General features: G+C 38.3%; 1 protein-coding gene across 1 annotated transcript in view; it reads right to left on the minus strand.

The window, feature by feature from the left end:
- Nucleotides 1-2,282: 2,282 nt before the first annotated feature.
- Nucleotides 2,283-20,700, minus strand: part of WWTR1 (WW domain containing transcription regulator 1) — a 40,006-nt gene continuing 21,588 nt past the window's right edge. The window contains exons 3-6 of the mRNA XM_064384962.1: nt 12,484-12,668; nt 7,758-7,891; nt 7,095-7,207; nt 2,283-6,016 (exon numbers count right to left, since the gene is read on the minus strand). Of these exons, the coding sequence (XP_064241032.1) occupies nt 5,832-6,016; nt 7,095-7,207; nt 7,758-7,891; nt 12,484-12,668 (617 nt within the window). The 3' untranslated portion in view covers nt 2,283-5,831. The remainder of the gene's footprint in view (nt 6,017-7,094; nt 7,208-7,757; nt 7,892-12,483; nt 12,669-20,700) is intronic.

The following is a 20,700-nucleotide window of genomic DNA, read 5'->3' on the forward strand; positions in this document are numbered from 1 at the left end:
AGTACTATGAAAGAGAGAGGAAAGACAATAGAGAGTTAGCTCAAAGGCAGAAGTACCTTTTGGAAAGACCTTTTAAAACTTTAAAAGCAAAAGCTTCTTCCCGAAGGAATCAAGGAGAAAATAGAAGGGTTTGGAGACATTTGAGGGATTCACATAAACTAATTTGCTTCTTCAAAAAAATTCTGAAACAAATTTTCACATACCAGCTTGCCAGGCTGGATGTCTCAACGCTTCTCAATATTGGCCATATCTGTTTCCTAAAATTTTACTGCTGAAAAAATGATTCTGTGGCCTGTGCTTCCAGAAAATGTATGCCATGTACTGTGTATTTACACTAGGAGATATCTGAAGAATCTAGAATTACTTGAAAGCACTATGCAGAAATGTTAAACAGTTCAATATAGGTACTGAGAATTATGTTGTACAAGATGATAAATTACAAAAAAAACCCCTTTTCAGAAACAGCTGTCTGTTCCACCTGTTCTACTGCATTGCCCAGGAACTTGAGAGCACCCTTTAATTCAACACACACTGTGCAACCATCTCACATCTATTATTTCATCTGTGGTGACAGCTGTCCTGCACCTCATCTCACATTTGTCCTGTTTGATTTTTATGATGCCTTTGGGAACAAGGAATGTTTCTCATCAGCATTCAACAAAGGGATGGGTAGCTGCATAGCACACAGCTTTGATATATCTATCAATAAATAGAGTACATAAATCTTTGTGGGAGATGGGATAAGAAATAACAGGCAGCAAGCTATGATACCTAAAACCATAATCAATGAGCTACTGCTTCTAAGAGACACCCAGCTACATGATGGCTTTCTAATATGAGCTAATATATAACTGATATTGACACAAGGCCCACACATTTCATCTTGCGATCCAGACTGCATTCACACCTTTGCCTTCAGGTGTACTGAAAAAGAGTAAATGAGCCAGAACCAACAGCCCAGCTGATGTTTCAAAAATCTATTCAGTTAACATCTGAGCCTCTCCCCTAGCAGTGACGTTCAAGCAAATCTCACATCTGTAGTGTCAATTCTGCAGTAAGTGGAGATTGTTCTGTGTTTTTACTCAGCAGAGCATCCAGCAAAATGAAGGAGAGGGATTAATCCTAGAACCTCATAACAGAGAATGATGTAAAAAGCCAGTGTTAATTCTTGAAAAGAAGGCACAGATAGAGTGCAGCACTAGAAAGGGACAGAAAGATGATGGTAAGAAAGAAGCCACAAGCAAGGATAACTGAAAGTGTTAACAGACCACAGGAACCCTGACCAACTTAAAGATCACATTGTGTTACAGTGTGTAGAAATATGAACATACACTACGACAGAAGTAAAAATAGTAGCCAAAAGAAAGAATATTAGTATTCTTTGTAAAATCTCAGAAATACCCATGCTGGCTGAAGCTTCATTATTCACCCATTAGAAGTGCCTGCTGGGTGAGCAGGGTGCTGAGAGCATGGCAACTTCAACACTGAATGGCACTGTTTTAGCTGAGAGCTATCATAAAAGGATACACATTGGTTATCTAACAACTCAGATTACAACATGTGGAGTATGAGCATGTGATTTTGAGCCCATGCACTTCAGTGGGACAAAACTGATTAAGCCCCTGCACAACTGAACTACATACAGTTAGTTCTCTTTTTTGGTTGTCTTCAATAAATAGACTGCAGACAAATGATACATTCACCACAGGACAGTGTCACCTTTCAGGGAATGATGCATTAACTGGAGACTCTTTGCAAAAGGTTCAGCTCTAAAGGAGGGAAGTAACATATACAATGTTGAAAAATTATTTGCTCAGCCCAGAACAAGGGATGTTTCCTCACAGCATTCCAGTCTTGAATGTCCATCACCTGTGTCCAGTTCAGCTTCAGCTCCCTCTTCATCAACTGTACATCACTCACAGTATAACCAGTGGCAAGGCAAACAATGCCAAACCATGGAGCCATTCCAGCTGTCAGAGGGTGGGAAGGCTGGTTTCTTCCATTATCCTGATATGGGTGGGGTCTTTGCCCCCATATTTTAATTCAAATGTATATTGAATTGAATATACATATTGAATATGTATATACATATATGAATAATTGACTATACAATATAAAATTGAATATTTTAATTCAAAATGCATGCCTTTTCTACAGAATAGTATGTCTGCACCTTTATTCTAAGCAGTGTTTTACCGTTCCCTGGGAAGCCCATACTAAAACCCTCAAACCCACCCCCTCCTGTAAAGAAATTATTTTAAATAACCAATATGCATCCAAAATCTTTTAAGTTCATTTGTATTTTTTCATGTAAAAGATCAAAGAAATAATTAAATTTTAAAAAAACCAACAAAACAGAATCAAACCCAGGATACAACAGTTTGATCTGATTGCCTCTAGTACAATGTATTGCAAGGTACTAAAAATTAAAAACAAATGCTCACACAAGTCATATAAAAATGAAAAAAGTAAATAAAATAGTTAAAGAACTAGCATGTACATGGATGTATGTATTAGGAAACTATTTTATTTGGACAACCACCCACATTTTCCTGTAATTAAAATAGAGATTTAAATCCTTCCTTTCCCCCAAACAGCATTTGTTGACAAAAAGTCAAACCCAATCCCTCCCCAAGTTACATTCTAACAGTATTACCAGAATACAAACTGTAATTAACCATGTCACATTACTTCTGTATCATCAAGACTTACACATTCCCCCTCAGGAATGGTCACAGCAAAATTGTCCCGCTGGCACATTGGTTGTATTTATACTACAAGTAGACAGTGTACAATTTAGTACAGTAAATGCTCAAAACCTGAAATAGTACAGTAAAATATTGTCAACAATAAATTTATTTTCATATTACATACACTTTGAATACTGAAAAATTCTGCCATGAGCCTGTTTAAAGCCAGAAACTCTTTTAAAAGGTAACTTTGAAAAATAGATTTTATTGTCATTGCACTTCATCAGATACATTATCTCCGTAACAAAAATTAAAAGCTGACAGTGTAAAGAATCACTTTTCATTTAACCAAGATTTGTTTCATGACTGAGCAAAGATCTAACCTAAGATTCTGGCAGTTGTTTCAGCCTGGAGTGCTGCCCCACACAGTACCTTCCTGTTTCAGATCTGGTTTATTACGGAAGTAACACAGAAACACAGTTTATGATTGCTTTATCCTTTTAAGGTCTTTGCACCAAGACACTCAAGCACCAGAAATACAAATAAAAAAGGAATCAGCCTTCAGCTTCACAATTCTGATAAATACCTGATGTGATTTCACTAGAAAGTTGCATTAGTTTTTGCCATACAAAGAACAGCCTTTGGCTGACAACAATGCACATGGCTGGGCAGGAATCAGCACCAGCTATCTCACAGAGCTGCTAGCCAACCTGCTCAGAATATCCTTTGTTATGACAAACTTGCATGTTCAATGGTGCAAACCTGCTAGCAAATGAACAAACTGCATTCCCTAGGCATAACCTGTTGATAGGCACTGCCACCTGGGCCACACCAGCACTCAGGTCCACAGCTGCTGTGGGTCATCCCAGCACAGTGCCTGTCGGCTCCTTATGCCAAATCAGCAGTGCTGGTGACATGGCCTTGAAAGTTTGCCACAAGATCTCCAATTCTTTACCAACATCAGTCATGGTACTAAACAACAAAGCCTTAGGACCATCTATTTTTCATTTAGGCTGACAACCTGAAGAAATCCTTAAAAGAGAGAGTTTAAAACTAATTACAGTAATATTGGTCAGCCCTGCCCGGTCCCCTGTTTATTGAAAAGAAGTTTATGCTATCTCAACAGTTAGCAAAACTAGCCAGAATAAAAAAAAACCCCAACTAATAACCCCATGAAATTATAAAAGAAACACAATGCCCATTCAGCAATTAAATTCTGTGCAGACACAACTACTCTGCTGTTACATCTCTTTTCCTATTAAAAAACCCCCCAAAACATTTTTTTAAAAGCTACTTTTTACTATGTCATAAAATGTCACAACTGTAGGTCTTTGCCTAATATCTCTTTTTTCAAAATTTCAGTGTGTGTGCTTTTTATTTTCCATCCTGTAACATCATATACACTTAGAAGTTCATCACAGACATGGTCATTTACTTTACTGAGTGCTTCTCTTAAGTTTTTCACTGAACACCGAAGATTCATTTGCTACGTACCCCTGTCTGTAGCCATTCTTCCCAGCAAGGATCTACATTTATTACCTCATCATTCATCTTCCAAATCTACTCTGTATTCCCACCACTTCATCGCTGACCTGTTCACCTACCTTCACCCAACCAGATGGAAAAAAGTCTTTAAGGGTCAATATTCTGATACATCAGTAAGATCTTGCTAAGTGTTATCTGACCTGGCAAACACACATTTAAACTTAGTGCTACATCTCTTCTTCTCTTTACATAGCCTGGATTAAGCTTAGAGAGAAATTATAATGCCTTTCATAAAACTACCTATTCTTCAATACAAAATGCTTATATCCATTAATTATAAATAATTTCAAAACATTTAAGAATATTCAGGATTTCATTTGCATTTCAGGGGAACTGCAGGTTTAATGTTCTTGATGTCTTCTCAGTCCCAAACCTCTGAGAAGGAAGTTTTGTAGGATATATAACAGGCAAGAACACACAGCACGTGCCTCATGTCCTGTGCACCAGTTATGGTAAGTGAAAGACATGAAAACTAAGCAGCTTTACCAGGTGAGTCCCAATGCTGCTTTAGCAGTGCCCTGATGAAGTTCCTGGTTCTTTTTCATGTATAGAACTACATGTATTTTCACACTGTCAGTTAAAAACATCACTGAAAACAGTATGAGGAAGGTTTTTCTCCCCCCTTCGTATGACATTAACAAGTTGTGCCACATTTTCCAGAACTGATTTTAAAAGAATATTTTTGCACTTAAGATACTTGCCACAGATTTTATATATATAAAAAATTGCTTGTTCATGTGTTAAGTTACAAAACTGTAGTGCTTAATATAATAAACTAAAAAATCTAAGAATTTTTTAAAAATGCTTGTTTATAATACATTTCTTTGTTTTTAAAAGGCAACAGTCAGTGCCAGCCTGGTTTATTTTGTAACATTATTGTAGTGTAAAAATGTAAGAATTGCTAAACAATTCTGGTACTTTGAGACTAGAAGTAATTATTTTCTGAAAACTATACAGTAATTGAAAAAAAGAAACTGCTATAGTATTGTTTGTGCCTTCACAAATTATTATGTTTGATATGGATCATATTTGAGCTGCATTCTACACAGAACAGTTAGTCACTAAGAACTAAAAAAGCTTTTTAAGGCTTAAGTAAGTTGATTTTAAAAAAGGTTCAGATAGTATTGTCATAAACATAAAATAAAACTGCTCTCATGCCCTGATGATTTGCACTATTTTTGAACCAAGTGACCTAGGAGTTGGCTTTTCTGATTCACAAAGGGTCTGTGATGTCAATCAGTATCCAGGAGATCAGTCAGGGATATGCACAAACATTAGCCACTTTCTGTCCTAAAAGTGAAGCATTTCTGCCTGGTTTGAGAAGGTAAAAAAGTACACAGATGTGTAAAGTGGTATGGGTTTTTTAAAGAAATATATATCCATGTATGTATTTTATATATAAATATATATATGTATTTCATACTTAAATTAGTATCAATCAAATTCAGACAGATATTAAACTGACCATAAAGATGATGTAACAAAAGTCAATAAGGCAGCATGTTGTATCTCTTGAGGATATTCAGATATTCTATGCCTACCTCAAAAGGAAAAAGAAATCTGAATTGCACTGTAGGCCCAACAAGCATTGCTTGATTACAGCCAGGTAAGGAAGGGCTCGTTTTTGTTAAGCACTGACTCCACATCGTTGAGAATAGGGATCAAGTCTTCTGACTCTAGAGTCCCAAGATCAACGTTTGTCCCTGGAAGACAGTCGAGGAAATCAGGGAAACGTGTTTGTTGTGGATTTATGTTCATTGTTGTCTGTGCTATAGTTTCTCCTAGGAAAAATAAAGAAGAACTTTTGAAGTACAAAGTCTTACTATGAGTAATTTAAAACAACAAAATTGACATAAAAATTGATTCCCCCTTTCCCACGAGCACTTGGGAGCACTCCTATTCAACACAAACGTTATGTCAAAACTGCATTTAGGTATAGAGTACATATTCTCCTAAGAATACATTTCACATTCTTGCTTTGATCTCAAAAGCACAAAAGGTCCAAAGGTCCTTTCCAGCAGCGCTCAAAGCATCCAGCTCTGGTCTTCCACTTGGGAAGCATGACAGTTTCAAGTTTGTTTCCTGGTCTGCCCAAGAAGCAGCAAAGGACCCTCATGTACACTTCCATCCTGATCCCTGCACCAGGGGCAATGCTGTCTGGAGGAAAGAACTGAAAAAAGTGCTTTACAGCAATTTAGGTCTGTAATATTACTCTTTTTTTTTTTCCCCCCATAAATTAATAAGAACAAGCATGAAAACCTTTAATAGATAAATCTTTCAATCTCTGCATAATACTGAATTTCTAATGACTTCAAAAGGAACTTTAGGTGAGGAAGTGCTGAGAATTTCACTCTCTGAAAAAAAAACTTTGATTTCCTAGTAAATTATTTCAATATTTTAAACACCATGAGGACAGTAACATAAAATAAATATGTATCAAAATGTAAGCTAGCTAAATACATCCTATTTGAAGGCAAATGCAACTTTGCCAATGTAAGAGACTTACAAGCAAGACTTATTTCCCAGTCAGAAAATGTATTGATTTGTACATGCAACCCATAACAAGCTTTTTAGTCCCCCTACCATGGACAATAGTACAAAACCAGAAATTAAGGATTGCATTTTCCAGGTTTTATTTATTCTGTTTAATATCAGACTGAGGTAAAAGGGCAGAATCTGGATCCTAAGTTAAAGCTGAGAACCCTCGGGGCACTAAGCATCTTCTAGGCATTTTCTCCCACAGTGTTGGTCTGTTCTCTTGATTAGGAAAGCTGGAGATTATCATTCAGCTATGCAATTATAAAACATTACTAGTCATAATACATGGATTATACTTTAAGCTAAGTCTGAGTATTCTACCTGTATCCATCTCATCTACGTTGCTGAGGAAATCTTCAGGTGTTGTTGGTATACTGTAGCATCCCAATCCCAAGCCACTGTCTGTACTCTGCTCCCTGGAGTGGTACGGCCCACTACAAATTGAAACATGAAAAACACTCAGTAAAGATGCTCTGATAGACACAGCTCCTGAGCACAGTGTTAGAAGAGAACACAGGAGGTTACATATCAGAAATGGATACTGAGTCATTAAGCCTCATCCTGTAACTATGGGCCACTGATCAGCCAACATAATATTTGGGTCACATCAGCCCAAACAACAAAGTAATTTAAGCGAGGTCACTCTTAAATTTTGAAATACACACATGCATAAATAACTCTCTAATTGAAATCAGTTCTGACAGCCTAAAAGGTTGTGTGTACTTACACTTAAGTAACATACCTATTCTACCTAGTCTTCCACATACACTAACAATAGAATTAAAACCACCTATTACAATTTATTGCTTTTTTTTAAGATTCCTTCTTGAAGCATAAACTGAAAGATTTCAGGCCCACCACTCAGCCATACCCCCTGTTTACAGTAAATAAAAAAGAAGATGATATAGGGACTATTTTAGAGAGACACCTGTAATAGCCTTGAGAAGGCAACAGAAGCAATTGCCTAATGAAGAATGAACTTGCCTGTTCAAGAAGGGATCAGATCCATTATTTGTAATAGGCCTCATGTCCTGTGTCATGGCAGGGGTGTTCACACCTGTCTGAACTGGGACCATGCCTTCTGATTCCATAGGAAGTTGTCTGCAAAGAGCAGCTTCCTGAAAAGACAAATAAATATAAATGAAATACCGTAGTCACGTAATAAGCGAACACATTAACATATACACTGAAGGAAAGTAATTCTGAGTGATGTCATTGATGAGTATTTGTTTACACTGATATGAAGAAAACCATTCTGTAGACAGACAGTGTCTTTCATGCCCACCTGTGCTGACTTAAAGCACCACAGAATCTAGCTATCAGTCCTACCATGTCTGGAAGGCAGTCCTGTAATTCAGCTACCACAAAGTACTTAACATGTTACAAGAAAACCACTGGAACCAAGACTGTGACTCAATAATCTTTAGAATGAACACTCTGCCTAATAAGAAGCATTTGCTTAATGACCTGTCTCATGTCTGCTATCTGCAGGATGACAAACAAGCAATCAGAGCCAAAGGAAACTTATTTTGCAACTCTTCCTGAAAGAGAAATTCTTCCAGCATTATCTCTGTGAAACACACATGACATCTAGTGGTACAGAGTTCTATATAGAAGTTGTCTGACTCCAACTGGGTGTTCCAAACAAAAATCCTAAGATCTTAAAATAATAAAGCTGTTCTTATTTTTACCATAATTAACTCAAGTTACTTTTTTAATGAAAAAAGCAAAGTAAATATCTCATTTAAATCCTAGTAGAAAACTTCTCTTCTCTGATTCAATCATTTGGTCTCCCCAGCACAGAAAGGATTAACAGGGCTTCAAAGCTAGAATATGATGTTGTACTGTTTTCAATTATTTGTTTCATTGAGAAGGAATGGTCTAGTCTCTTTGTGAATAATGTAACATATATCGGTGCCCATAAAGGCAGAGTTCCCTTTATAACAAAATGATCAATATATTCATTGATAAATTATAATTTACATTAGATGGTGTCGGTATTTAGCAAGTGTTAAGAACAAACATTCTTAAGATTCTTAATAGCTTATGTATGACAGGTTTATAATTAAATTTGTGAAGTGACAATTTTAATTGTGACATTTCTACTTAGAATTTGATCAGCTAGAGTCTGTGAAAATGTACAAACCTCAGAGAAGGGGAAGGTATTTTTTTTAGCTGTCCACATGCAGATATTTTCAGTACATTTTTTAAAATATAAGAATGACATCTACAGCCACACGAGATTTAGACAGGCCATCCAAAGCAAAACATCTGTAAGCTGAAAAGCCTGCAGCACCATAAAGAAAAACTCCCACTATCAGTTACATAATCTAACTTCCTGTCTCTTCTTTGTTGCAAAACCCAGCATATTTATTATAGAGTTACTTAATTGACTCTCCCTTGGGGAAATGGCTCAGCTCCCATGTCTTTATTTCAACATATTGCCTGTTGCTTGTAGTATTAACAGCATGTGTACTTTTAAAATGTGGAACAACAGACTCTTGCACACTGGAGTCAGATTTGGCTGGGGAAGCAGACAGAGCACTGGCTCCACCATACGTGACATATGTTCTTCTGCTGTAGGTCATTTGTTCAGAAGTCACACTACAATTTTAGTACTGCTACAGATGTCAGATTCCTTTGCTCCTTTGACATTATTACAGCAATGGTAATGGAGAAACTACATAATACCCAGAGCTTTATGCTATCTTATTATGTCCTGTTCTCTATTCTAAGTATGACTACAAGGTTTTTAAGAAGAATATTTGTAAATATCCTACCCTAGGATGAAAGACTGGCAAAAAATGGCAGAGATGTCCCGCAGCCCTGTGAGCAGCAATATCAGTCTCAGCCATGCCAGTGAGCTCTCAGTCTTTCATTTCAGGAGGGTGCCTCCACTGTGGCCAGAAGAGACCATCTCTGGCATTCAGCTAAGAAAGGACCAAGTGCCTTTAATTATCTGCTTGCCACTGTGATACACATAAACCCAAAGAAGACTTTCAAAACAAATAACAAAATAAAATCAACTAAAAAACCCCACAGTATTCTGATATCAAAGAGTCATGTCAAAAACTTCATGAGTGGTTATCTTCAAAACACTTTTAAAGCTTCACAGCTTTAAAATCATTCAACAGTGAGTTGAATGATTCACTGGGTCAGAACACAGTTCTGATGTAAACCCTTTTTTAGCTGTATGCCAGACAAGCACAGAAATTTCTTGCCAAATTTCCTGTAACTCTTCTCAGCAGAGCTGACCTGAGTTCCATCCTTAGTTGCCAAATCCCCATTTCCAGCTGGGGGAGATGAGTGAGAGCATTTTTATAGTGCATTTACATTGCTGGTAGGTGGAATTCCTCTTCTGCCAGTCTTCATACTTAGGGTGGAAAGCAAGAGATGTAGACATTGCCTGTGCCACCAGTAAATCACACCCTCAGCCAGTCTGTGCAGTGGAAGGAGCACAGCGGGTTACTTTTCTCTTCAGGTTGTAGCAGGCCAGTAAAGTCTACTCTGCGAGGACAAACAGTAATAAATGCTCCTCTGCATGTTCCTCCACTGCTTCTTCAGCCTTTTCTAAGGCCCTGTAACCTTCTGTGGACAATTTATGCAATAGGAGCCCTGGACCAGAAAGAAGCATCTGAGAAGTGTTGCATTTTTGGGACTATTTGTACACTTCAAATGTATGCACAAATACAGTGCATGACGGCCCTGGTGCACGCAGACAAGTGCTGGGGCACCTTCTCTGAAGGACCTTTCAGAGATTTCTGACTGACATTACCTCTACCAACTTCCATTTCCAAGAAGCTCTTAAGTAGCAAGCAGATTCTGTCTTTGCCTTTGGAAAGCTGGCAGAACCAAATTAGTATAAAAGAACATTAACTCCTTATAGAATAATAAAACTGAGTAAGGAAACCTTTAAATAGACACTATCATACTGTTTTTTTGAAATTCTGCCCTTCTGACATGTACTGAATCTAGAGTTCTAGGGTTTCAGCAACTACATGAAGAGGAGGACAAAGAAGGAAAGAAATTCCCTAAGCCAAGAGTTTCAAAGCTATGACCTCTTCCTGGCTGGGCATGCTGCTCCACCCCAGCAGCTGCTGCCAGGAATGGCTGTGGAGAGCCAGCAGCTGCTACTGGGCTGAAAGGTTTGTGACCCTCCAAAAAATCCTTCCCCTCTCACTGAAATGCTCAGCTCTTCCTCACAGCTGCTAGTAGCAGCATACACCCTTACTCAGCATTTTTCCCTTAGATAGGTTACACTAGAAAAGCAAAAACAGCAAGGGAAGGTCAGGACAGGAGTAACTGTACTTGGACAATGATGACCCAAGAGCATAATTGCACCCTCAGCTGCCAGGGTTCAGGATTCTGAGGTTACTGGAAGGAAGTTCACAACTTTCTGTGAGGAAGAAGAGATTTTGCATCTTGCTTCCCTCCCTAAGAGTTACACCAGTTGCAAAACTTCAGTAATGCAAAGTGATGCTGTACTGCTTCATGCAATGCGGAGCTTCAACAAACAACAAGGGCAGGGTGGTACTGAGCACAGTGAGTGGAAGTCTTGACTGAGTATGGCACAGCTGCAGAGTGCTGTGAATGTATTGGTTTCAAAGTCAGCAAAGCAGCAAAACCTTCCCTTGTGTTAATGGCACAACTGTTTTGAAGCCTAATTTGCTCACCTTGAATCAATAATAGAGCCAAAGAAAGTAATAATAACTAAACATGTTGTTAGCATGAAGACAATCATGACTAAGCTCCTACCAAATATCCCCACTCTCTTCTCACATCCATCTCTGCCATGAGCTCCTCATGGGAAAGGAGAAGCCACACAAAAGACTTGAGACCACCGCTCATGTCAGAGACTGCCACTTTAATCCTGTGAAAGTTGCTGTTTTTAAAGGTACTTAGAATTGGTAACTGCAGCATTTACAAGGCTACAAGTAATTGTATGTTTCTTGATAGTGTACTTCTTTCATGCTGTTTTTGAGAGAAACAGATTATCTTTTCCTTTTTTCCACTAAGGAAGCCGATTAATACGCCATACAAAGACAGCACCACTAGTGGACTTGTCTGTAACAGATGAAACACAATTCTTAAAACTTTGTTTTCTTAAGGCAGTATAAAGGAAATTACATATCTATTTTGTACAGTATGAGGTCATTATATAGAGCTGAAACTTAAGAAATAGAACAAATAAGCAAAACATCCACAAATAACCAACTCCGAAAAGTCTTCAGATCAGAGGTATTCATGTCAGATGTGAATGTGATTTTATTTTAACTAAAAGGGAAAGGGTGCAAATCAAGAGAGTACAGACTGGAGTTGAGGACAATTCCATATGCTCTTCCTTTATCTCGAGTCAAGTATGAACATGGTCTCCTATGCAAACCAAGTTAAACTGCACATGAATCAGTGTTAGTTGCCCTAGTTGCTTATGGACAGACACAGAACAGAATTGGGCCCTTACATGACTATTAAGAAAGACTGGTAAGAAAGATGCCAGGTCGGTAACTTCTGACTGATGGCCATCCCGTGTTCTGTTCAGTTTTGAGAAAAAAAATGAAATTATCTGTTTATATTAGCTTTTTGGTGACCCTTCTGTAAAACCATAGTTAGTCTTGACATAAAGTAACAGAACTACTAATTATACTTGTTAAAAATTTGGTTGCATGGAACTACAAGCTCTTGAACAAACCAAGAGTATCTTTGGTGTTACCTGTCGCAGTAACTCCTCCTGACGCATCCGAATTCGCTCCCTCTCCATCTGGATTCTCTGGAGCCGCAGTTTCTGCTGCTGCTGCTGCGTGGCCAGCGCGCCGGGCAGGGTCAGGGGCTGCGGGGGGCGGCTCGGCTGCGGCTGCAGGGCTGCGCTGGGGGGCAGCTGCGGCTGCGCGGGCACCACTGCGGGAACACAACAACCAGGGCACCCGGGGCAACCGGCCTGCCAACACCGGCCCAGGACACACGCTGCTCTCTTACAGGAACGCGCTATTAGAACTGCTGTGCTTCAAACGACTGAGAGGACTGCTCCATCTGCCAAGAGCTGCACTAGCAATTGCTTCATAAATGATTTTTAATGTTCTGAGTGTATCAAACAGTAATACTTACAATACAACACGTCTTTATCCTGGTATGTTCAAATATTTACCTAATGAACTAGTAAATAACATTTTTTAAATTGAAAATTCCTAAAAATACGTGCCTATAATAGGCAGTAAACTAGTAAAAATATTTCAACTTAACATTTTCTTTACTGACAGATTTAAATCTATTATTACCAAAAGTAATTTCTGATTAACAACTGAAACCTTTTCTGTTAGGATATGACCCATCAGTCGCCCACCTTTGGTAGGGTATTCTCAAGGCTGACAGGAGAAGAACATCATAGATGGCAGGGTTAGAAACAGGACCTTTAGTAAGCAAACCTGAGTTATACGCAGGTAAACCCCATCACTTGTGCTGACAGAAGGCTGTTGATGAGCAAGTGAATGCTGCTTAGATTGTTAATGTTTCTTAAATCAGCATCATCTTTTCTGATCAAATTCAGAAACTGTAAATCAGAGCAGAATTCTCTGTGAGATGGACATTTTTATTCACAGAACTGCTATGAAAGAAACTTTAAGTTTGTGTAGCTCTCTGTGTGTCGCTCTGGTGCCAACATGTCACAAAGCTAATAAAATTCCCTTTCTCCTCAGACAGCAGGTATCATTCCTGACTTACCAAGACAAATTTCTTCCTGTTTATGTTGCTAAGAATAGTATCCAGCATTGGAATCCTCCAGACAAGCCAGGAGTGAAACACAGTGAATTTTCAACATTTTAACTCTATGATTTGTTCAGGATCCAGGTTAGATTTATTACTGATGCAGATCAGGCCTAGCTGCATGGACCAGGTGAGAATTAGTCCTGGGCTACCTTCAGGACCAGTCTGGATCTAAGGGCAGGTTTACTACCTGTAGGTGGTGCAAAGCCTACACTAATAAATCCTTCTGGACCTTGTGGAAAGCGTGCAGGCAGATCCAAACCATCTTTGCAACTTGCTTCCAGAAGCAGGTGTTCTGGAGAGTACAGCACAGATTTATGCCAGTGTGTCATCCCATGGGAGGTTTAGATTGAAGATTAGAAAAAATTTCTTTGCCAAAAGGTTTGTCCAGCTCTGGCACAGGCTAATCAGGACAGTGGCCCATCCCTTGATAACTTTAAAAGCTGTGTGGTTGTAGCACTTGAGGACTTGGGTCACTGGTGGCCTTGGTAGTGCTGGGTTAATGGTTAGATTTGAACATCTTTGAGAGCTTTTCCAACCCAAATGATTCATTGACTCCAATTCTATCAGATCTGGACTAGATCTAAATACAATTTCACATGCAACGCTATAGGTAATGTCAGGTAGATTCTGTCCTGCAACCCCACCTACCTGGGCAAGCCCTAGCACCCAGGCAGAACACCAGCCTCTTCAAAAGAAGTGTGGCAAAGTGTGATGATACATTTATTACAGGACTAAGACTTTTTACTGCTTTACCAATTTTCACTGGGTCAGTTTTTCAAACAACAAGAAAAAGAATAAACTAAGCTGCTTTTCTTAATGGTAGAGTTGTAATGATATGCATAGGGAAAATGAAAAAAAATTTTATCTGGAATACTTTTAAGCATGCTTGATATGTCTGATACTGTCTAGACTTCAAACTAATAGTGAATCTTTAAATACACTGGTAGAATAAAAAGTGTCCCAACACTGGACAAATTACCCTTGTGGTATACACTTGAGCTTAGTTTGTGAAAAATATTTTACCTAAGTGCTTTTCCTAGGACTGCTCAACTGAACCAGAACTGAACCCAGGCAGTAGAAGTGGGTTGGTATACAGCTGGTAACTCTTGTCACTAATGGTCTGAACATGCCCAGTGAAAGGAAAGTCTTGTGTCAGCCCCAGTGAGCAACTTAACAAACAATGACATTCTACAAATCTCTGTTCCTTGTGATATAATCATATGGCACATCTGTTGTGCTGTGTATGAGTTTTAGTAAGTCCTGCTTTAATTTTTCAATATTTCAGCTCTGAATTTGTATTTGAATGGTATGAGGAACATAAGGGAGTTTGGATTAAAAAAGAACAACCTGCAGTTCACATTCCAACTAGACTGCCCAACACAGGCCCCACTCTGACACCATCAGACACACCAGGGACCCCTGACAGCTCCTCTCAGCCAGAGCTCTGCAGAGCCTTTGGACCATCAGGCTGGTTTTGAGAGGTTAAAAAGTTACTAAAGGGAAAAACAATTGGTCTTCAGTAAGCTTCAATCCACTAGGCAGGGTCTGTGACTCCAGTGTAACATTTCTAAAGTTCTGCAAAGAAAAAAATATTCAAAAGCTCAAATCTACCACTCTGTGGTAAAGGAGACTGGGTCAAACATAAGAGGAGAAAAGTATCATCATTACAGCAGACAGACTCAGGGTGGCCTTAAATTCAGTTCTCTTGGGGAAAATCTAATTTATTTTGCAAAATGAACTAAGTCTTTCAATAAACAGCTATTATGCAATTATCCAGTCCAAATGAAAGCAACTAAATAACATGGAGCTAAGCTCCAAACCTGAACTATGCAAGCACAATTTCATTGCAGTCCATGAAACTGCAATTATTTAGTTTACATCAAGTTAGACCTCTGTGGTTTTCTTTTTCCAGTTAGAAGAAAAATAAAAGAATTCTTGTATGCCTTTAAATTAATAATGATATCCTAGTGAATTAGGTTTTCTGACACTGTAGGAGACCTTTCTATTGATGACTTTGCTGGATATATACTAGGCAAGGATTATTTTATGGACAAGAGACATGCAAGTTGCAGAAGCCAAAACATGCAAGTGTCAATAATTTTTGACATATGCATTGAACTGATTGCACCTACTTTTATTATTTAAGTGTCAGAAGTGCAAGTGTGGGTCTTTCTGCTCTGTTTATAGGCAGCCCAGGTCTCATGCAACACAGTCTGATGAAAAACAAATGTCTACAAAGGTTAAAAAAAAACCCCAAAAACAGAAAAACCAGCCATACTAAAGTTCTGACTTAGTCATGACACTGTAAAGAAAAAAAGACTGGGCTCCCCTCCTTTTCTCACTCCACTTCAGCCAACAAAGAACTGCTTGTTTCATTTACTTCCCAGAAAGAAGCATTAGCCTTCTAACAAGGTCAGCAAAAAATGCTGCTTTTCAGTTCTGGTGCATTTTGTTCCAAAAATCTGTAAAGTATTAAAGCAAAAAGTTGCACTATCCCAGTGCACAGAGACTCCTTTATTCAGATTTCTGAACTGAAATTAGCTATACAGAAGTTTCTCAACAGTTTCAACTGTTAAGCCTGTGATATACACATTTAACTAATCTTGCCTGTCTTCAGTGATTTAAGACTAAAAAAACCAATACAAACAACCTGCAGGTGCAACATCAAAGCTATGATTTAGCAGGAAATTATTTAAAAGATTGGAGATTTACTCTGCAAGCACTTTATTTATTTAACAATAAATAAATAAATTTATTTATTTAACAATAAATCAGTAACAAAAAGTCATGATGGGAGCTGCTTGAGTAGACAGACAGCTTTAATGCTAATGATTAATTACTGACAACTGTTAGATTTAAAATATTTAATAAATTATTTTTATTTTTGCTTCATGCAGTCTTCAGCTTTTACATTTAATTCACTTTGAAACTATGGAAATGACTCTCCACGCTTGCACTGGCACATGTTTGGATTACTAACCTTGAAGGGAAATGCTCACACAAACAGGAACTTCTTTGTGTCAAAATTAAAAATTACTAGAATTTGAAAAAATGCCAACATCTCTCTTGAACACATCAACCTTTAGCATTTCAGATTTACTAGATGGTCAGTTGCTGGTTTAAAGGTGTATGTTCTTTGATGTAATTTACCTGATACTGAAGTTACTTCCTATTAGACACTGGACCTATTAACCACTGTCCTTAAATATAAATAAATTACTCCATTTGAAATCTGACTGATAAATCACTTGTTAGAGGTTTTAATTGCAAACTACCAAAATCCCCTCATTCTTTTGAGAGCTGCATCACAAAACACTCATTCCCACAAATGAACATGCAAGTCCTCTATAATACTTTCAGGTCTCAGAAAGTAATCATCAGAAGCAGGTGCCAAGATTATTCACATTGACCACAAATGAATTGTGTTTGCTTCTTTCAGGATATCCAGTAATTAAAAATGATCTGGAACAGGAAGCCTTTCCACCACGCAGGTGGTAGGAGGGTACAGACTACAGAGAGGGAAAAACGTATTCCTCTCAGTGTCACACATTTCTACCCAAGACAAACAAAGACTTGAAAAATTCTAGACATTAGTGAACACTCTTCATGGACATCAGTGAACACTAAAATACATATAATCTGGTTTTGAACACTTTGGGAGTTTCTGTGTTCTTATCTCCAGAGACTGCTTTGACATAGTTACCAAAACTGCCTTTTATCATCCTTAAACAATAGTAGCTACACCTCTTTTATCATGGCAGGATATGGAAACTTTGGTTCATGTGTTTATTGTTCCTAGACAGGATTTTGGAATTGTTTTATTGATTGGATTTCCTGGCTGGTTAAAAAAAATGAAAGCAGAGATAAAGTGCTATAACACCCAGTTGTCCAGACCCATTTGAAATACCATTACCAATACAGCTGAAAGCTAGACTGCTTAGATTCATGGATGATTTTCTATTAAACAACAAGCATCAGAGGCTCTTCACAATAAAAAAAGGTGGTGGCTGGGCAGTAGGGAGCATCAGGGACGCCCCACCTGGCTGGGATTTGGCAGCTTGAGTTAGACCAAACACCACTTTTAACCACAGTTAGATAAATTGAAAATCCCTATCCACACCCAAACAAACTCAGAGGCCTTTCACAAAGTGGCAATGTCCAAACCCCTCAAACCAGCAAACTCTGGGCACTGCTTAACACACATTTCTGACTCACACAGGATGTAGAGTAACTGTGCCTTGGAGCCTGCAACTGCTATTTGCTCCAAGGCGCAAATCCCACACCCAGCTGTGCCACAGGGTGGGCAAGGAGTCTACCCCGGTTTTTTGCAGATAGTATGTTCTTTTTGTATGAGCTTTTTAAGGAACTCACATATAAATTCAAGCTAACTTATACAGAAAACATAAATGCTATTAGAGGGGTTCATTTTTTTTATGGCAAAGTAAATTGCAAATTGTTAAATTTGGAAAATATTTAATGAAGACCAGATTGTGTTTACCCACTGGATGAAGAGTACAATCATGAAATAAATCTGTTTAAAACACTCTGAAGGGACAAGGATGGAAATAACAATGGTTTTGAGTGTTGCTTAATGTAGAATAGAGAAAGACTACAAAACAAGAAGCATTTAATTTAAAAAAAAATCTTGCAAAAGAAACTCCTGTAAAGACCTAGATTTTCCTCTAAATCTTGCTACATGTAGCCCAAAATCATCCTCCCCGATCTTTTGACAGCAGGGAATGCCCTGGAGGCAGGAGGGCGTGTGGGGCTCAGGCTGAGGCAGCAGTGTGACCCTCAGCTCGTGCGCTGCAGCCCTCGCCCTCCTCTCAGGCACAGCATCCCTGACATTGCTCTCCTGGCTCAGGGACCTCAGCCTGACAGCTGAAACAAGGACTTCGAGTAACCTCTCCTTCCACAAATGGCCCTTGATTCTACTGCAATAACTGATTGGCAGGAGATAGGTAATACCTTATCAATCAGCTGGAAAATACTGTTTTAGAATGGGCGGAAAATAAGGATCTTTGCAGAATCAGCATCACGGTAAAAGAAGTTTCTGAATATGCAAGAAATACACTGTTTCTGCTTGTCTTTAGTCTGATGCTAATCACTTTCCCTTTGCTTCCAACATCAAAACATACACTGAAAACATTCCTATTAATGCTGTGCTTTCCTTAGTATATACATCTACAAACCATCTTAGAACAACAACAATGGTAAAATGTTAAGAAAAAACAAACTGAACAAGTCTAAATATATGCTAACCTTCAAGAACATGTTTTCAATCTTTGTGACAAATATTCCTTTTAATTCATGAAATGTCACTGAATTTAGTTGTGGTATATAAATGAGCACAGAAACCTGCCTAGCATATGTTACTTTCCTGCAAATTCAACAAGATGCATCAAAGGAAAAAATATCTGATACCTTTGTTCTATAACATTTAAAAGGCAGTGCTTTAAATGTCAGTGTGAAAACTTCACTAATAAAGTGTTCTCTTATAGCGCATAAATAGGCAACATAAAACCATAGTAAGAGAAAAGCTAGAAAAATACAGCAGATTTTTTTCAAGTATGACTACTAACTTCAACCAACTTTCACTATATGCTTTTGTATGCCTCCAACACAAGCATACTATGATTTGGTATCACTTAGTTCCACTCTGTGCTTTGATAAAATGTTTGTAAATGCCTTTGTAGAATTCCCAGCAAATACTGCTGAAAGAAGTTTATAAAACAAAGCAACAAGCTGTACAAAACATATTTTCCTCCTCTTCCTAAGAAATACAAGAAAAACACATGTGTTAGTAATTGGAAGTGCAGACCAGTGTGCAGACCTGAAATACTTAATTCCTTTTATTTTAAGTGGCACATCTTCAAAAGAAAGACTTCTTTTAGTTCCTACAGTACAAAAAACCCAAAACTACTAAGGGAAAAGACAGACGCACAGACTTCATTTGCTGCCAGGTCACAAAATGAGGGCCAGAAGAGGGGTATGGATGCAGCTCCCACTGCGCCTGTCGTGTCTGTGAGCAGGATCCCTCCTGGCTGCCCCTGGGGCTGAGCAGCTGCACTGCTGCCAGCACAGGGGAGCACAAAGGCCCTTCCTTTTGGCCACGGCCATTTAAAAATAGAGGCATTCTACTTTAGCACTGGAAACGACAGTCACATGCATTTTAAACTGCCACGGGAAGTATTCAGAGGCTGCAGTGTTCTCTGCAGATTACTGCAATCTTTCTGTGTAATTCCTCTGTGTGTATTTACAGGTATATACACAGTTTCTAGATTAAATCTTACAAGACATATTTTTTAATAAAATAGTGTCACATTTAGTGTGCCTTTGAAAGCCATCAAAATGAGAAAAAGCTCATCAAGACATATTGATGGAACATTTTCTGGATCAAATAAATATGCATACTTTCCAGATTTTTACATACTATTTCTAGTGGGAAATTCAATCACACATCTGAATCACTATGCCAAAAACTGCATATAAACCTACACAAAAAGGAGAACCTCATATTATATATATATATATTTGTATATGAAGGGTACTGAATGAAATACAGACTATATTTAATGGGACAGATTTTGAAGTCTGTGGAAATACCCTTATTGGGCACATGAAATACCTTCAATAACAGACTTTTCATTAGGTATAGACTTTTATTTCTAATCCTTTGACTCTCAAGAAAGACCCTCCTCTAAAATTCAGTATACATGTGTTTTAGTCCAGGATTTGGCTTTCATTCACTTCCACTAATAAACTGAGGGGAAAAATGTTCTGTACACTGTCCTGATTTATGGCACTGCTGTTTTTTAACTAGGGACAATGCAACAGATGTTAACATAAGTGGAGGAGTTGGTATGAACAAAAACCCTGCTGTCCTATTCTTACCTCTCAGCCATTCCAGCACTGCTATAAACAGACTGACCCACACGCAGCTGTGGTTTGAAGCCACAGCAGAGCAATTGTTACTTTCACCATGTGCTACGACACTCTGCAGATACCCTAACCTTTCAGATTTTATTCAGGTTTCTTCTGCAGATATCCACTCTCATATTATGGTTTGCTACTGCCCACTAAATCTTACCTTACATCTTACTAATGTAACCAACACTCTCTTACTGTATATATGCAAGCAAAGCAGTCGATGAGACAAAGGTAGAAA

This window comes from Passer domesticus, chromosome 11 (genome assembly GCF_036417665.1).
Source record: "Passer domesticus isolate bPasDom1 chromosome 11, bPasDom1.hap1, whole genome shotgun sequence".
NCBI classification, from domain to species: domain Eukaryota; kingdom Metazoa; phylum Chordata; class Aves; order Passeriformes; family Passeridae; genus Passer; species Passer domesticus.